The following is a 19,289-nucleotide window of genomic DNA, read 5'->3' as shown; positions in this document are numbered from 1 at the left end:
AGTTCTGAAAAAACTAATGTGATATCAATGTTCCAGCCTCCAATTGCATCCCAGCAGGCTCCTTCTTTAGTGATCTCTGCTCACAGGTACCAGTGGACATACAGAAGAGTCACAAGAACACAATATTTTTATTTATTTATTTTTTTAACTGCTGAGGATCAACAACAAAGGCCCTGAAAGGGTGAGGATCAATAGCACAGAGAGGCACATTTAGCAGCCCTGCAGCTGGGTGTTGGGACAGTCCATAGTTGTGTCAAATGGAATGATAGCCTTACCTTTTCAAGCGCATCATAAGCTTGTGTTGCTTGCACTTCCTCTTCAGATCCAGGCCTGGTTCTCTTCAGAATATTCTGCAGGAGAATATGTACATTCTTCATAATGCAGACAGGAAAAGCTAGACACAAGTTTCTGAGGAGGGGGAGGAGAGACAAAGACACCGAGATGCTGCCAGCCTAAAAGAAGGCTAAAGCAGTGGTAAGTAATGAGATATGGGGAAAAGACGACCAAAATCTAAGATGCAGAATCTAGCTGGCAAGCTGCACTGTACAGGGCATCCCTGAAAATTTTCATAGAACTGTCATGCACAATGACATGTACATTTGGCATGGGGAAGCAACCATTAATCCAGCAAAAAACAGACTTGTACAGAACTGTTCTTTGCTTGATACTCTTTTCCCTCTGTTTCATAAAAGGCATGAATAATCAAAAAGAAGAATTTCACAAAAGGAGCTCAAAACTGATTTGGGGGGAGTGGGATTTGAAGGTTGCTTGTCGGGAAGGCTCCTGTTACTGAATACTGCAGGCAAAGAGTAGAGACAGGCTGCCTTCCAGAAGGGAAGCCAAGGAATACTTATATTGTTTTGCAAGCAAAATGCCAAATTACTTCAATAAAATTGAAAGCAACATGTTCTGAGAAGACTCTAAATTATTTATTGGAATACAACTGAAACTGTGTTGCAACAGAGTATACAAAACTGCACCGACTTATAGGGGCTATCCTACCCAATTCATGGTGATGCTCTAATGCACAGCAGGTAGTTGGACGCTGCCAAATGGGTTTGTTTTTGCAAAGGTATATTAACAGTCTACACAATGGAGTAGACCACTTAAAGCATCTAGCCAAATGCATCGCGGATGCAATGCTAAGGTCTATGACGCAGTCACAGTGCATGAAGCTTGTTCATATTTATATGGCTTTCAGAACTTAAAAGGGTCGCTTGGGAGAAGCTGTAGAGCTGCAAAGAAGCAGCCAGTTACCTGTAGGAGGAGTTTAAGTCGAGTGATGCGCTGGAAAGGGAGGATGAGGAAGGATTTAAGTGAGAGGCGCTGGCATACTGGATCACTTTCCAGTCTCTCCAGGACTTGTTGGAATCCTGCATTTCCATTTCTGTGGGAGTGGTAAAGAGTAAAGATAATCTAGGCATCAGAACAAACAAATAATCTCCCTAAGGAGTCAGAGTGAAGGAGTACCAGATTTCAGGGAGTGCTGAAGTACCCAGCCACTGGGGTCAGCTTTTGTCTGTTTTGCCTGTGTGGCAAGAGATGTCAGGAAACCAAGACTCTGCTAAGGACAAAGGAATATGAGCTTCTAACAGCTACATAAGGCTGCCAGTGCAACTGTCATTTTATCTTTCTTCTTTGGGGCACAGTCCTCTGGAATAAAGGCCAGAAATAACACCTGTGTTGCATTTACCCATACCAGAAGGGCACTTTTCCCAGTGACAGTGATAGTTGGTGTTCTTTCCTTACACTAGAGTGTTACTCCTTCCTATTCTTTCCTCACTTCTGGAGTGGTCCAGATCCAGGAGCTTTACCTAGGGTTTAGAAACAGCTACCTTTCCCCTCTTGGCAAGGGCAACAGCAGAAGTGACCCTGCTGTGCTTATGTATGCACCTGCTGTGCAGCAGAAGGTTGCTGCTTCTGGGTGGAGCTGCCTTTCCCCCTGAATTGTCTCTAATCAACTTAGGCATAACCACTGCCATCCTGTTTTCTTTGTTGGACAAGCAGCACAGAAGATACAAGGAAGAAAAAATACAATATACAAGATACAGTAGGAAGAGAGCAGCATCAGAGATACTACAGTTTATGAGCGAGCACCAGCATTGCCAATCCCATCTCTTTGAAGATACAGGCAGGCAGGTTGTAGGCCCAGTAAAAGTGCCTCACAGGCAGCTCTTGGACCCACATTGCCCTAGACAGTATTCTTTCCACGTGCAAATAAGCCTTGCCTAAGGAGACCTTGCAAGACAAGGTCTCTGCCAGTCAGCAGCACCCAGAGACAGTGCTTGAATAACCTGTGGTGAACAGAGTCCTGGAAGAGATTTCCTGGGATCAATATATCCTCATTGAACTTGTCTTATTATGGAGGGAGGCAGTGCAGAAATACTTAGGAGGTTTTGCTCAAGACAAGGCCTATGCTTCAGCAATGCCTGGTTGGGGCACTGGGCATGGAAAAAGAGGGCAAGAGATGTTACTCCATCAGATACAGCAAGAAAAACCATATTTGTTCTCTGGCACCACGATTTTCATCTTAAAGGCTCCTGGATGGCCAGTTTAAGCCTGGCAAGATGAACACTTTTATCATCTTTTTCACGTCCTTAGTAAATTGAAGGCCACAGATTGAGAAACACTGTCTATGAGAGTCATCTTTGCCTTCTTCAGTACTGAACAGAGACACTCACAAGTTATTTATTAATCATTCCCTTTGTGATACTACCAAAAAGGAGCCTGCAGCAGTTCTGTCCAGCTGCCCCAACTGCTATCATATTTAAAGAGGCTCCTGCCCGCTCTGCTAGGAGCAAAGTGCCGGCAAATAACCTGGCCCCCTCTCCTGACAGACTGCACATCAGGAGCGCAGCAAGGAAGACATGGGGAGGGGACAAAGGCAAAAAAACCCCAAAAAACAAAAAATCCAAACGCAAGATGACTCACAGTAACCGCTGGAAGGTTTGCTCCTGGTACGTCTGGTTTGTCACATACGGTAGATAGACCCTCCGGAACTCGGGGGCATGTTTCAGAGCCACATCGCACACGTGGAAGGTGAACATGTCCTCCTCAAATTTCTCCTCCAAATCAAAGAGGAAACTGCAGCACATTTATATTGCCACAAAAGGAGAGGGAAATACAGAGCATGGTGGTCAGTGTTATTTAGCAAAATCTACAATCTTGACAACATACTATATAAGCACAAATACCTCTCTACTTTTAAAGTGAGTGCTATGCCTGTATGATGACAGTTTAGGATTAGATATTCACTTATGTTTAGCAAGGAAGAAGCAAAGGCAAAATGAATTATTGTTTTTGTGAAGTCCCATTTGCTACTTCTTCAAGTATAGGCATCAAACAGTTGAAAGTCAGATAGCACCATAATATTCATACCAATAGGAAAAATTAGCAGTAAACCTTAGGATGGGATGTAGGCAACTCTCATGGAAGGAAAGCAGAACAAAACCCTGCATTGTACAGGATTCTTTGCATGCGGGGTCATGTCTAAGTTTATGACTTATGCTCAGTTAGGATCTGTCAAACGATGCTGTAATTTCTGCCCCCTCCCCCCCCTTTTTTTTTTTTTTGGGGGGGTTTTGGAGGTGGAGGAGGTCAGCAGCTGTTTCTGCTGGAGCTGCTTCTGCCTTGGCAGGAGATGCATTTGGTTTTAAACTGAAGACTAGTTAGTCAGGTTTGATTATAGTTAGGGCCGACAGGGCTTGCCAACAGCAGTACACAGTTGCACAATTGCATCATATTTTCTGAGACCTAACACCAAGATTTACATTGCCCTGTCACCTAAGAAAGGGAAACAGTTCCTTTCAGAGCAGTGTTTAATCTATCACAAAATGCTATATGTGCGCATCTATCTTAATGTCAGTGACCCTGGAGAACAAGGGTGAGACGAAATTGATAGATCGGTAGTTTCCAGGCTGCATCTGTGCTTCAGAGAGGGGCATTAGTCCTGGAAGTCAAACAAATTGCATCTCACCTAGCACTGACATCACGTACATCCTGAAGACGGGAAAAAAGCCACTGGCGCTCCTGGTTGGTGAGCACTGCCTGGAGCTCAGCTGATCGCTGGAAGTGATCCACAGCCACATTTAAACTACGCAGGTAGGAAGCCTCAGACATTATCAACTCAAACTTGGCCTTGAGAGGAAAATAAAAGAAAAAGGCATAGTGTTAGCAGGCTTGGCACGGCTGGGAAGAATCTGACTGAGATGACGTTGAGGCGTAAAGCAGGAAGACTTCCTGATACACACTGTTTACACCATGTAACGTTATATGAAACATAGGAGGTCAAGCTCTTCCTAACTCAGCATGTTGCGATTTTTCTTCTCTTTCCTCAAGCCTTCACGTACTTTTCAATTCCTCCCATATTCCTTCCATTTTGTATCGTTTCTCTGTGTACCATTTTGCTGAACACCTGCCTTACTTTTCTCTTTCAGCATTGCAGTTCACACATGCCAATTCTGTAAGTTCACACTGTGTTACAGGAAGTATAGTTCATTATGGTTTCATATATGCATTTCTCGTAAGTTGGAGAACACTAGAAGACTTCCTTAATAATCCGTCTTACAACGACAATGCTTAAAATTCCTTCTTCCATCTCAAAAGTGTTCTGACTTCCCCATGTTTTTCTTTATTCCATGAAGTTACTGGTATGTGGAAGTAATTGATATTTTTCCTATGAATTACTGATACCTACTGATACCTAGTAAGATACCTTATTCCAGCACTCCTGCTAAAATGGTGAACTTCAAGAAATATGTTACTACTTATCCATTGCTATCAAATCTTCATATCTCTTACATGATTAGCTTTAGTGACCTCTGCATTCAACCATCTGCATTCCCAAATTGTGTATTTTTCCTCTCCACTTCAGTCATACCTCTGGGTCCTTTCTCATGAGTAGAAAACATTCATAAGAAAGATACCTTATCACATCTATCCATTACCTCTTGCAGCTTTTGCTCATCATGGGACATGTTGAGTAGCATTCTGCTTCCTCGTATCATAGGGATGTCCTGCCAGAGGGATGCATTAGATGAGACTGACAGACGTTGCAAATATGAGTCCTGAGGAGAGAGCACTTTCCTCCGGAGCCGTGGGGAGCTTGGGAAACTTGGCTCTATGTCCTCTGAGAAAGAATCCACTCTCTTCTGGTTCTGAATGGCCTTGTTCAGAACCACATCACTGTACTCCTGATACAGCAGCCTTGCTGTAAAGAGAGGCACATGTATTTATTCTTTCTATAGCAGCTGCTACTTCAGTTTTTCTGTCTGAGGAAAGCACTGTAACTGTCACTGTTTAGGCTAACAGAATGCATTAGACCTGCAATGAGCAGAGCTCACCATCACCAAATGCACTGCTCACCCCCATTAAACACTCTCATTAACACTCCCTGAGTGCTACTGTGTGGCCAAAACATCCGCATCCCCTCCGCTTTGTGCTTATTGCATAGGTGGGAAGCGATGGAGGGTAGGGGGCTGCCCCAGCACCTCCAGCAGGAGGTACTCACAGGAGTTGATGAGTTTCGAATGGCGTCGTTTGAAATTCTCCCTTGCATCTGCAGGTTTCTTCTCTCTGTCAGAGAGAAAGGATTTGGAAACAAAGAGTGAACGAAAAGCTGGCTTATCCAAATCTCAGCAAGAGATCTCATACCACAGGTACTTCTCTCTCCAACAAGCTCAAGCTCCATATGCTTTACTTCCATTACAAAGGTCAAGATTTGGCTTGACAGAGGCACTGTGTCAAAGGGGCATGCATACTGCTGTTGCAAAGGGGATCTCTTTCCAGAAGGTATGGACACATATGCCATTTTATTACAGCTTTCTACTGCTTATCATCATCTTTGCTTCCTAAGGAAGGATGCAGATTTTCAGGTGTCTGTGCTACATAATGCTGGTGGTGAAAGTAGAGGGGACTATGAGACTCACCGCATTATAACTGTTTCTGAACTGACTGCTGGCTCCCTGTGTGCCTTGGGTGCTTCTTTCTCTGGAGGGACAGCAGAGATTTCTGCATAAAAGACAAGAAGTAAACACAAGTTTGACTTTAGAGTCAAGCTACGAGCCAAATTATACATAGATACCACTTACCTAAACCCCACCTAATTGGTGGTTTTGGGCAAGCATACAGCTGCTTTCCTGACCTTCGAGTCAGCTACTTTCTGGCTTATTAATAATCCTTCACATTACAGAATCACAGAATCATTAAGGTTGGAAGGGATCCTCTAGAGATCATTTAGTCCATCTCCCTGCTCCAGCAAGGAGCACATGGCACAGGGTGGCATCCAGGTGGGTTTTGAGTACCTCTAGAGAAAGAGACTCCAGAACCTTCTGTGCAGCCTGTTCCAGGCTCATTGTAATTGAGCCTGTTCCATTGAGCCAACTGAGGCATTCCACTGAGCCTGTTCCAGGCTCAATTACTATGATTAAATAATGAATGCACAGTGCAAGTAGCTTTTCTTATCCAAGAAAATGGATAAAGCGACTTTCAGAAGTGACGGGAACTCTAGAAGCTTCCATTTCCAATTCTCCAAGTAAAGATACTGTGTATGGGTTCTGTTTTATAAGCTGTACTTCCCCTTTTGGCAGTGTGGATCAGGCAGCTGAAGACCAATGGACCCCAAGTTGCTAGCCATGTCTGAAAGTCTTATACTTCCTTTTGCAGCCACTGAGCCACAAAGCTCTCTGTGATTTCTGTGGTATAAATACTGAGAATCTAAAAGTTACACATACCAAGAGTTTTAGAGGAAGTGCAGTCTAGTGGATCAGGCATGAGAGCAAACGTTGCCATCTACTATGCATCTACTACATGAGTGTTTACAAAGTGCTGTTTTTTGAGTCAGCTTCTGTTTATGTAAAATGGGGAAAGTATGGGCTTTTGTTCCGAGAGACCCTTAATTAAAAAAGGATTGAAAATAAACACATGTGACAAATGCTTAAAGCATGGGTAAGAAGCAAGATAATATTGTTGCTTTTAATGTTAACATTTGTAATTTACAGGTTAAAACTATGAAAAAAAAATCTTCATTTACATGTTAAAGCCAAACTCTTTGCATGCCTTACGCACCCCTCCTTTTCCTGTACTCCAGCATTTGGTTAAGCTTAGAAAACAAACTAAAGAGCTAAGACCATCATGTTAGAAGTATAATTCATGTAAATAAATATAGTGAAGAACAGGCATGCATCCTCACAGAAAATACAGCCTGAATGAGCTTACAGAGGATGTAAGTTTTCCATTCCTGGCATCACCGAATCAGCTTTTACCAAAGGTGTGATATTGGATTTGACAAATCCAATCTCCTATCTGCAATCTCAAATTGCATGTTCTCAGGAGGATCATCTCTTCCAGAAGGCCAGATTGGAACCTAAGAGCATGAGTTGCAAAATAAAGGGAGGTAGCAATAAACAGGGAACTAAAACATGCTGCAACAGATATAGGCTGCTAAGGGTGTGTGCATGCATGTTCCTTAGTGCTTGGAAATGAGCCATTACTGATATGCAGCAACATGGAACAGCCATGCGAAGATGGCAGAGGTGACTAGTAGAAACTTAGGAATCGAGCTCTAAGAAATTGATTCCAGCAGGTATGCCAAAATAGCCTGTGTTATTAAGCAAGCGCAATAGGTCATTAAACATGGAAGAAATTTAGAAGAAACATGATACAAGGTTAAAGGACAGGGGAATTGGAGCTGTGTGCTTGGAAAAGGACATCAAGGACACAGGCTAGAGTGAGAAGTATTATCAGAAACCAGAAGTGACAAGAACAGTGCCAATACCTCAACTCTCATACCATATTGCCTATTTCAAGTTTTGGCATCAGCAGTAAGTTTTGGGGACAGGGGAAGGACTCACCCTGCAAGATGTCTGATGGTATTGATATTCTTTTCAGGCCCTGACGATGCCAATCCTTGCTTTTCACTCGACGTTTAACTGGGTTTTCTTGACTGGCTACTGGCTCCTGTGGCACCACTCTGATCAATTTTTTATCTGGCCAGCTTGATGATTTTTCCAAGGGTGAATGTCTGGTCACTTCCCCCATTGGCTGAGCTACTGAATGCTGTTGTTCTCTTTGTACTTTCAGCCTTTGCTTGGCCCTCCTCTCAGCTTCTGTTTTCTCTGTAGTCACTGCCAGAGCAGAGATGTTCTTTGTGTCCATGGTAAAGATGTCTGCCTGTTGCATCCATTGCATCTCCCCTGAGACCTCTTCTTCACAGGTTGTTCTGGTGGTTGGTGGCGACGGAGGGTTGAGCCGGAGGAAGTGGATTGGATTGGTGAATGCTAGCATTGGAAGCGGCTGTACGGAGTCTCTGTTCTTGGAGTCTGTGGACGTTCTCAGGCTTTCCAGTGAAGGCCAAGAGTTGTCATCAGGTGAGGACTTGCCATACTGTGGGTCCATATACTGATCTGTTGTTTCGGGGCTGGTGTCAGAGCAGCGGGCCAATGGCTCATTTGCCATGGCAGAAAAGTTTTTGGATAACAGACCAACCCCTGAATCATCGGAATTCTCTGTGTCCTGGGTACCTGAGTCACAGAGATCCCACTCTTTTGTTGCTGGAACAAGGACATCTTTCTCTTTTACTTCTGCATCAGGAGCAGAGGCCACAGTGTTAGAATCAGATACAGATGTGACAGTCTGGAGCGGGTGGCTCACAGTAGGGGGAATGTCTAGTAACTCCTTATTGTCTACAGCACAGTTTAGCTCTGAGCTGAAAAAGGGTACAGGAGCTGGTGGCTGGTCACTGTCAAGATCTGGAGCCTGGCCAAGGTAGTTTTCATTAAGTGCAGGGGCCTGATCCTGGCTGGGGCTTTGGGTGTGGGATGAAAGATTTGGAAGCTGTTTGGCATCAGGCTCAAACACCAGAGGTAGGCTTGATTCAGGTGCAGGAGAGAGAGATGGTCCTTGCTGTTTCACAGCAATTACCGTAGCTTCCTCAGAAGGCCAAGTTAGATTGCTCAAGACACTGGAGATTCTGGATCCTGGTTCTTCTTGGTTTAAATTCCAGTCACCCTGACCAAGGAAAGGTGTTTTTTGTGCCTCCTGACCCACATTTTCTTCCATTTTTCTTCCTTGGATAATGACAACCTTTTCTGGGGAGTTTTGGTACTGCTGAATTGTTTCTGGGTGGCTCAAGGGGGTCGAAGTCCTGTCTGGTGTTTGGGGTGATTCTAGAGGCCCTGCAACAAAACTCACTGTTCCTCCATCTCCAGAAGGGCTCTCTTCCACCAAAGGAGAGCTCATGTATGCTACAGAGAAAGAAGATGGGCCATGAAGCTCTTCATGAAAGCCTTCCTCAGAGGTAAGCAGTTCGTGGGCAATGTAGGCCTCCCCCGAATCTGTATTTAAAATTTCCTTTTCCCCCAGTGCTAGGTCCGGCACACACAGCAGAGCAGCTTGGTTGACTGGCCTCTCTACAGAACCTGACAATTTGTCCAGGTTGCCACCAGGACAGTCCTCACAGCTCACAGAGGGTGTTCCATCATCATCATCATCATCCTGTTTCTGTGGGCCAGATGTTGAAGCTAAAGAGGTAATCTCTGAGTGTAGAACTGGAATGAAGCCCTGAAGCTCAGATTTTCCCATATTTTCTGTAATAGGATGAACATCTGTGGGATCAGGTGGCTTCAAGTTCTTGGTACCAGAGGAAGAATATGCTGGAACAGAAGCCTCCAAGTTCTCTGCACTAAAGGATGCTGCCATTCCTTCACACAGTGGTGCATTTCTTTTATCAAACTTCTTTTCATGTCCATCACTGTGCTCATCCTCCTTGCTCAGTCTTGTTTTGTCATCCCAGTCAGCTTCCGAGCTGTCCTGACCACTGATGGAGAAGCGGCCTGAGTCTTCCAGGTCGGCTGCCTGGTCAGGGACACGGCATGTGCATGGGGACATCACGGGAGTTTCATCTATGCGGTTCGGGCTAATCGATGACAAAGGACTTGCAGCAGCTGGTTGACTTGCAGAATCCGCTGCTCTGGCAAAGGCTGTCAGCAGCACATCTTCATCAGGCTGCTGGCTCTCAGAGACAGATTCTTCAGGAAGAAATGCTGGTTCTGTTTGCTCAGGTGAAGAAACATTCTTCAAATCACTCAAGTGTCCCCTGTGCCTGGAAGCAGTTGATGTCTCTGAACTGAAGGCTGACGACAGAGCCCTTCGGTCAAGCTCTTCCTTTGGCAGTTCTTGTTCTAGCTCATTCCCTTCTTTGTTTTTCTGATCTTTTGTCTCTAGCTTTGGTTCTTCTTTCTCTCGCAGATTCTGCTGTTTGAACTTTGTCTCCTTCTCTTCTTGCTCTGCCTGCTGAAGTTCATACACTGCCTGATCCAGTTCTGGGTCCTCATGTTTTGGTTGCTTATGCTGTGAAGCATTTGTTTTCTCCACTTTTTTAACAGCATCCTTTGTTTGGATGGCACACAGTATTGGAGAGGCAGGTCTGCCTTCCAGTTTTCTGTAGCCATCTTCCTCAAGACTAAGACTTTCAGAAATGGATGAGTTTTGCTTAATGATCATCACTGTTCCCTGCTCCTTGGCCATGCTGCTGTTTCTTGTCTCATTTGCTGAGATGTTCTCCTTCACATATAGTGAACTTCCTTGGCTGTCATCTATTAAGCTGGAAGACACATGGTGGGAAGACTCTGTATCCCGTTCCTGACCCTGTAGTGTTCTTATGTTTTCCTTAGTATCTTCAGAAGTGTTAGGTTTAGCCATGTCTTCAGCTGCTGCCCTTGAGATAGCCTGCTCATCAGTTGCTGGTACCACTTTTGTGCTGTTTTGTTGCTCTCCAGTAGCTTCAAACTCCTGCAAAGGTTCTGTCACGATCTTATCCAGAAAAGGCTCGGCCTTATAGTGGCCCTCTGAAATGGTTTTACACACCACAAAACACTTAGTTGGTTCTCTCTGAGAGGGAGGGGAATCAGGTAAAGGGGATTTTGGACACTGGGCCTGAGCATGAGAGCTGTGAGAAGACATTTGTTCCACCTGGCACTGAGGACATTCAGGGCTGAGGTCCAGAGCCTGCAGGATGATGTCGCCATCCTGGACCGTGCTGGGAGAGGAAGAGTCCTGATTCCTTTCCAGGTCCACAAGCCTTACTTGGTCAAGTTTGGGCGTGCAATCCAGCCCACCCTCCTCCAAAAGTATTTCTCCTTCGCATTCAGAGAGTCCCCTTTGACGCCTGGCACTTTGCTGCTCTTCCAGTCCTGCTGACACCTTTTGCACAGAGTTAGAGGTTCTGCTCAGCATCTCTGCTGACTGCCCTGGAGCAGAAAAGCAGTCCTGTGGCGAGTTAAGCTCTGATTCCTTTGCGGAATCAGTTGGGCTTGGGCTCATCTGTACTGATGCATGAGGAGCATGGTGTTCTTTTTTGGCCACCATAGAATCCCAGGCCTCCCCAGTGGTGCTGCTGGCTTCTAGGAGGGTGGTACCTCCCTCAACGGTTTCTTCAGACTCCATCAGTGAGGCATCCTGTCAATGAAAAAATGCATATTTTTGTTACCATTGCAGAATGATTTGGCAGGCTTAAGAAACTTTCAAACATTGTGTCCAAGAAAAAAGTAAAACACATACTCAGAATGATAAGAGCTGGAAAACAAACACTACGTATGAGGGTAGGCAAACACTCAGTAATAAGTATTCAGTATACAGTTATAACACTAAAATTACCCTACTAGTGCCTTGTTACTTTTATACGCAAATTCAGAAAGTGACTTTAGTCAAGAAATAGAGAGATGGCAGCGTCTCTACACCCATCTGCAGAGTAACTTCTGAAAAGCACTGGTCATTCCAAGCCACCTCAAACCCAAAGAACAAACCCAGAAGGCTTTCAGAGAACAAGGAAACCATCAAACAATCTTCACTAATTTTTGATGTGTGGTTGATGTATACTCACTGCCTCTTCCCGTGGTTAGCTGAGATTACTTAGAGATCTCGATATCAACAGAAGCGTGTGCTTTTAGAGCTGACTGGTCTCTTTACTGAATGTCTATGCATGTAGGTTTAATAGGGAAACTTACCACAAAACGATCACAGAAATTGATTCATGAGAACTAGGAACGTAAGCATTTAATTAATGGATAACTAAAACATGACATAAGACATAAGATACTTGAAGGCTCTAAACCACAAAGGTTCAAGGCAGTAACTATCGTGTGCATGGACACAACTACAGATTACCAAGAGAAATAAGATCATAATTTAGACTGTCTTTCCAGGAAAACAAAACAATAAACCCTCAGGATTGCTGGACAGTCTTCTAAAGGATGTACTGAAATTTCCCATGCATTACTGCATTTGAAGATCAAGCATGACAAAGCACTAGGGAATGTGCATTTGGGAATTTGTCTGAAATGATGGTAGAATCTGATTCATTATCTGATTCATTCCCCCCCCCCCCTTTTTTTTTCTTTCTCTGTATTCCACTTATCTACATATCCTGTGATTCATAGTCTCCTTAAGAAAGAAGGGAAAGAAACTAACCTTTTTGGCTCCACCTCCCCACCTTTCCTCTGCTTTGGAACATTTCTCTAGTATTCCAGCCCTTTTCACTCTATTCTCTATCCTCTGCTTACCAAAAAAAAATACAGCTTTTCAGTAATCTTGCAGTCATACTAAAGCACGTAAGGAAGGAACTACGACAATGAGGAGCCACAGTCCTAAGCAAAAGCCTCAGTGTTTTCCTCCTTCATCCCTACAATTGTAAAAGCTTCCAGATGCCAGGAGCCAATCCTGCAGCTTTAGGTCATATTCCACTTTTTTTTTTTTTTTAATCTGAAAAAGCACCAACAAACAAAACAAAATAAACCCCATAAAAGCAGCATCTTAGCAGCACAAAAGATCCAAGGCTCAAGAAAGTTCATATTACTTGTGCAATAAATAAATTATATAGATATATTACCTCTCAAAACAGACAACTAAATTCAGATAACATTTTAACAATCAAAATATCCCTATAAATTTAAGGTTATCAATTTTATGAGAACTTCGAGAAAAAAAAAAAAGAGTTGATCAGTTAAATTAATTCTTAGATTTTTTTCTCACATAATCTTTCATTTTAATAATCTAAAAATTGGATTATTTTGCAATCTGGATTTTTCCTTCCCCCCTCAACTTGCAAGTAGCTGTAAATAGTTATAACTTCAGCAAACATTATGTGCTTAAGAGCATATAATGGTTTGGAAAATTTACACAGACCTTCTGCCATATGTTACTGTTATCAGTCAGCAGTCAACTACCTTCCTGATGATAAATCATCTTTTGAAACTGTTGCATATGGACATAGGCACTGTTGCACACACACAGTGCTGTGAGGTTGCACAGAAACATAATCTAGCAGTACACAGAAAAGAGCAGGGTCATAAACTTGGAAGAGGTCACTTTGTCCAAGGCAGGGTCAACTCATACCACTGTCATCCCAAATAAATGCGTTTACCCTTCCTACACCGTAAACTTCATGATCACATCACATCATTCTTGTGCTGCGCTGTTCCTCCTGTCTAACTTGAGTCTCCCCTGCCATAGGGAAAGAGAAATACTGCTTAACACAGCTAATACACAGTTTTCAAAAATGGTCATCCCAAAACTAGAGAAGCTGTTGAAGCAATTTGGTGGCACTGGACAAAAGATGACCACTAAGGGGGATTTATCTGCATAGGCAGAATGCTCTAAAAGGTTTTGAATACCAAAATCCTTAAACCTGTCCTGTGAAAGGAAGAGCTCTTGCTCATTGAGCCATTACAGATGTAAACAACGCTGAGTTTCCTCTAACAAAGCTGAAAGTCTTAGCTTCTACTTCCTGGGCTCTGATGCCAAGGTAAAAGGAGTAGCGTAGAGCTGCAGCTGGAGCAGTTTCACAATGATCCTGGCGCACACAAGAACAGGGGGAGTGCACAGTGCGTTAGAAGTTGCCAAAGGGGATTTATCTTGTGTTACTGCTGTCAGGTATCATGCACTCCTCAGGAAGAACAAGCTTTGTTAAGTTAGACAGGAGAAGGGACAGGCAAACTTTGTGCAGTGACAGCAGAGAGATCCCAGACAACTGGTCTGGGACACAGTCAAGCTCCTCCTGGGGGCACCTCGGAGCACTGAGGTCAAAGCTGTAAATCTCTGCAATAAGGATTTCACAGAGATGGAAAGAAGTAACAAAACTCAACCTTAACAGCACCTATAGCAATCAAATACAGAGAAGCAGTATACAGGAGCCTAGTTAGTGGAAGAGATCCCCTTTGGAGCACTGCTGCATTATGTTCCAACCACAAGCCAGTTTGGTCCTCTACCCGAAAGTCTGCTTAGTGCTAAAGCCCATGAACTGGTCTTCATGGAGAAATCTTTTATTTAGCATTTGTAGCTCTTCTTTGTATCACTGTTCAATCTCACAGTGTTCAGGGTGCCATCTCTCCAGCCTATGCTCAGCCACGACTTCCGAAGGGAGAGGGGCTCCCAACCAGACAGGCTACCCACACGTTGCCCCCCAAGAGGGCCTGGAAGCATGAGACCTCAGCTCTCCACAAGGACATCAGGACGCAGCTGGTGTGTAATGTGTAGGTAATGCTGGATGGACAGAGGAGTGGCCGGGGGGCACAGCTGGCTGCATGCCAGCACAAAAACACACAGCGAATCGCTGTGGCGAGCAGAGAATCGGAAGGGGAATGGTTGAAGAAGGTGGCCTATTGAGTTTAACAGTGAAGGGTAAGAGTGAAAGCACCAGTGGACAAAGCAATTCCTGTAATGAATACATCCATATGCAGTTTTCCAAGATTACAGCAAACAACATAAATTATCATGCTTCTAACATGGATCAGTTCACCTGCAGAGAAAATGACAAGTATTTCTGTTTGTAAATAGGAAGTACCTAGTTATATCCCCTCCCCCCACACACTCCCAGAGATGGGAAGTCTGAGAGGTGGAGGGGAAAAAAAAAAAAAAAAGAGGCATGCTCAGGCACAGACAAGCCCTCTGGTTAGTCAGGAAACAAGGTGCTCCTATTCCTGAATTAATATATTCACACGCAGAATTAAACGCTGCATTAATCCTAAGTAACTCTAGAGGTACACAAGCCTCCCAGTCCTCACTCTCCAATGAGCGAGAGACTCCTGACTTTGCCATCTTCACCCTCCTGCACAACCCTGGCTTCCTGCCCTGCGCGTAGGCCCTGGTCCGCACTGGGGAGCTCCCCCTGTCCCTGCTCCTTGTGCCGTGAGCGGCGGCAGCGCTGGGGCGGCCGGGAGCAGGCGCAAACACTCCCTTGCTGCTGTAAACACCTCCTGGCTGAACATGCCCTGCCCTGCAATGAGGAGGCTGCGAGCTGGAGCTGCACCAAGGCAGGCTGCACACTGAGCTGCTCACCTCGCCGACCGCGTGGCCCTCTCCCGGGAACGGGAGCAACGCAGGCGACAGGGCAACCCGCGTCTAACGTGGCACCGGTCTCAGGCCCAGGTGCGCCGTGGCAGGGACACATTCCGCACTTGGCCTCACAGACCCACACCTGAAGCCGAGGGAGGAGGGAGTCGCTCGGGCAGCCAGGGACACACGCTGCTCACCAGGGCCTGTGGCTTTGCGCTTCCCCTACCCCTCTTTTGGAGCGCTCTTGTAACTTTGGGAAAGACAGAACAGCAAGAAATGGTCTGTAACAGATAGGAGAAATCTGCACTGCTTGCAGGCGGTTAGGCATGACTAAGGCCATTGATTTTTTTCTTTCATAACAAAGCCTGGGAATCAATGACTGGGACATACCCATGCCGATGCGACCTCAGCTTGGTGCAGAAAGGTTTAAGCCAGTTTCAAGGTGCTGCCGTGCAGGTACCAGGCAACAGCTGCAAGGAGGACATGGCACAGCACAGCACGTAACACCCACCTGACAGGGCACAGGCAACTCGAGTGTGCAGAGCCCCTTCTATTTCTTGCCATCTTAACTATATCTCCATCACATAGTTCAGATCTGGTTTAAGAGGAGTCAAGAGGGCTCAAGGCAAGCTCAGAACCTGCCTTTCAACACAAAATCCAGAGCTAATTTTGTAAGAAAACTGCTGCCAAACTTAACATCCCTACCTAGAAGTTATGTTTTAATTCAGTCAGGTAAAACACATTGAAAGGGGGTTTGGACTGCTCTGACACAAAGCATGCCCTACCACAAGGCTCATTTTTTATTTTGTTGCTCTCCAACAACTAGCTACTCGGTGTAGCTTCGCGGTGCTTTCTTGTCTTGATGCCCGCACCACAGAAGAGAAGCCTATTGCAAGTCTGCTGCCACAGTAAAGAGCCACTGGGTCCAAACTGCTGATCTCCAAGCACCACTGGGCTACTCTATCACTATACAGCCCCTGAAGAGAGGTGAAGCAGTAGGGTCAACACTTTTGAGCTCAGGAAGAGATTACACCAAGCACTAGAGATAAGAATGAAGAAGGGAACTAATGTTACTTAGAAATGGTTTTGGAGATATGGAGAACAAACAGAAGTTGAAGGAAAAAGCATATAAAATAATAATAAAAAAATAAGTGTGTGCCAAAATATTATAGTGTACTGCTCTGCAAGACTATGTCTACATGCTGTTAGTATTCTGGGAACTTGTATTCTGGAAGTTGCTACTACAGCTCCGAAGAAGTGAGCAGGACTTCCCTGGCACACAAGTGCTGAGAGTTTGTCCGAGTCGTCATGTTCCCCGTAACAACCTACTAGCTTCCACTAATGAGAGGCACAGTAAAGATACAGTGAACCTATTAATTATCTTATGATTTGTTAATTGACAAAGATAACAAGGATATTTTTCCTATACTTATTTTAAATTAATTATAATATTTAACGTTAACACTACATACTGATGGTATTGGACTGACAGAAATAATTCCCCAGCAAAAGCAATGAATGGAGTTACTGCAAGCTGCTCTATGCAGGTGTCTCTACAAACTTTGAGAATGAAGAAAAGACCGACAGAAACATCTGGAGCCAAGAAGGAGGCAAAGACTTCCGAAATGCACACTGTGATGCAGAGCACTCGCCCTTGGCTGTGGAGGACACTGTGGAACACGCTATACAGATTCCTTGCTGTAAGACTTGCTGAGAACTAGAAGAGTTCCCAGCTTCTCATTAAACAGTGATCCAGGGCCTGGATGGAGGAGATCCTTCAGTTAGCTGCAGAAATTTCATTGTTTTTTTGCTAAGCTACATGAGCCAGAATCCCACGCTGCCATTTTTGAGCCTCAGATTAAAGAATGCTAATGTTTCCACCAAACCATCTTGACAGATGCAAATGCCATTAAAACATCAAAGGGCTCGGAAACAGTTGAAAGCTTGGCCTTGCCCAGGTGGAGCCATTGCCGAGTGCCGTCCTTGTCACGTTACCTGTACCTGCAGGTAGCTGTCTGCAGCACAGTTAAGCTACAAACAGATAAGGAGGAACGGTATTCAGCAAACTAAATGGGAACACACTGTCCTCCCCTGCAGAGAAGGCCTCCCAAGTTATCCTGTCTGATGTTTTTTGGCAAACACATCATATAATCGCTTTCACAGCGTGATCAGGTTCCACCTTGAAAACAGCAAGTCTTCTCGATGCCATTACTGATGTTTGTCAGAACCACTGCTGAACAGAACCATTTAGCAGTACAGAACCACTGATAAGCTGTATAGAAAAAGCCATAAATATACTAGCAAAATTGTGCTTTTGTATCAATGTAGGTAAAGCATATCCTGAGCAACGGAAACCAGCCCTAGTACTACCAACAAAACTGCACTCGTACATCACACAATGATCCTAACAAGGTCATTAGTCCTAAGCAGCATACACACAAACATGTACCAGGTTCAGGCTTCAACATGGTTAGCGCCATCAGAGAAAGTTTTTAAAGTACTTTGGTATCAACCTATCATGAGACAGCAACTAAAAATAAAATCTTAAATTCTGGGATTCTAGAATATATTTCCAGCATTAGTTACCCATATTTTAAAATAATTATTTTATGGGTTCAGTAACCAGATTTATGACAAATTTAAAAAAAAAAAAAAAGAGAGAGAGAGAGAATGCAGACATGACAGAGAATTAAAAAGTTGTCAATACAGAAACTTTTCACCAAAAACTGGATAGAGAAAAAAATTAATGCATCCAAAAGGTTTAAGGTGGGTGCAGAGGGAAAACAGACTTGGGCCCAATCCTCCCCTAATCCAGCTTTTCATGGAATGAACTGTTCTCTTTTGGAAATGTAATGGATATACCTAGATCGAAGAAGCTATCCAGCACAATGAAACGTGTTTGCTATTGGGAGGAAAGAGTATTAAATATAAATAAAATGGAATAAGAAATGTAAATGTGGGAAAGCACCAGAGAGGACCCTTTCCCTCTTCCCCCTGGAAAAATTGCTTCACACGCCCAAAGCCACAGGAATTGTGTGGGTGCTGAATAGGAAGGTACTAATGCAAACACATGGAAAACTTGTTGTTACTCACAGCACAATTCCTGTACAGCCAACTGGCATGGGCTTATTGTGCACATCACAGTATTTTCTGTTTTTCGTATAGTCCCACTTCCTAGAATCATGTGGTTAAACAGGAACATTGGCAATGAGGAGGATCTCGTACTATCTTATTTTTCTTAAGCCAAAATATTAAAGCTGAACTTGTGACTAGTGAGAAAAAGGGCAAACCTTCCCCCGCCACCAGCTCTCAAAGAAAGAAAAATGTGGTTTTTTTTTTTTTTTTCCTCCTCTCCTCTTTTTTTTCCTTAAGTCCTGCCATTGCACTGTACAAGTCTTGCTGCTTGCCATGGACAAGTGCCTGAACTAAAATCAGGTGCAATAAAATCAGTTATTGATGTTTCCTGATCTTGGCATCATGACTTACAGTACCATTCCCTTGACACGAGCAGAGCTCGCTCTCTCTCATACAGGGTTTGATCTAAAGGGACTTTGCTTGGAAGGCAACTCAAACTAAAGTAGCTCCAGGTAACTAACTCTGAAAACAAACACTGACAAAAATGAGATGGTAGGAAAGGCCCTGGAAAACTCCACAAAGTCTAGCACAGAAATATTACAAATTAAATAACAGGAAGTATTCATTTCAGAATGAACAGTTAAAAAAAATCAATATTTAAAATAGTATAACTGCTATACATCAATTTTGTGAAGCTTTTTTATAACTACTATCACAAATTACCATTATTTCACAATTAGAGTAGTAGGTAATTAAAGCTCATAACTGTAATCTAGATTTAGTGGTAGTTTCTAACACTCTAATTAACACAGGATATTATAAAAAGTAGAGAAGTCACAGTTATTTTCCAGTTCTTTATGGGAAGAGGAGAAAAAAAAAAAAAAAAA

The 19,289-nt window shown here is 43.9% G+C and overlaps 1 protein-coding gene across 1 annotated transcript in view; it reads right to left on the bottom strand.

Moving 5' to 3' along the window:
* The window catches only part of LOC112942348, a 32,451-nt gene that overhangs the window by 4,974 nt on the left and 8,188 nt on the right, over window positions 1-19,289 (bottom strand). Inside the window, exons 2-9 of the mRNA XM_026033253.1 lie at window positions 7,851-11,454; window positions 5,928-6,009; window positions 5,510-5,574; window positions 4,947-5,209; window positions 3,977-4,137; window positions 2,932-3,084; window positions 1,258-1,387; window positions 276-350 (exon numbers count right to left, since the gene is read on the bottom strand). Coding sequence (XP_025889038.1) covers window positions 276-350; window positions 1,258-1,387; window positions 2,932-3,084; window positions 3,977-4,137; window positions 4,947-5,209; window positions 5,510-5,574; window positions 5,928-6,009; window positions 7,851-11,442 — 4,521 coding nt within the window. The 5' untranslated portion in view covers window positions 11,443-11,454. The remainder of the gene's footprint in view (window positions 1-275; window positions 351-1,257; window positions 1,388-2,931; window positions 3,085-3,976; window positions 4,138-4,946; window positions 5,210-5,509; window positions 5,575-5,927; window positions 6,010-7,850; window positions 11,455-19,289) is intronic.

The sequence above is a fragment of the Nothoprocta perdicaria genome, unplaced genomic scaffold (genome assembly GCF_003342845.1).
Source record: "Nothoprocta perdicaria isolate Ctin4 unplaced genomic scaffold, notPer1 scaffold_126, whole genome shotgun sequence".
Lineage (NCBI taxonomy): Eukaryota > Metazoa > Chordata > Aves > Tinamiformes > Tinamidae > Nothoprocta > Nothoprocta perdicaria.
Note: the sequence above shows the minus strand (reverse complement) of the source record. Positions and strands in the feature narration are given on the sequence as shown.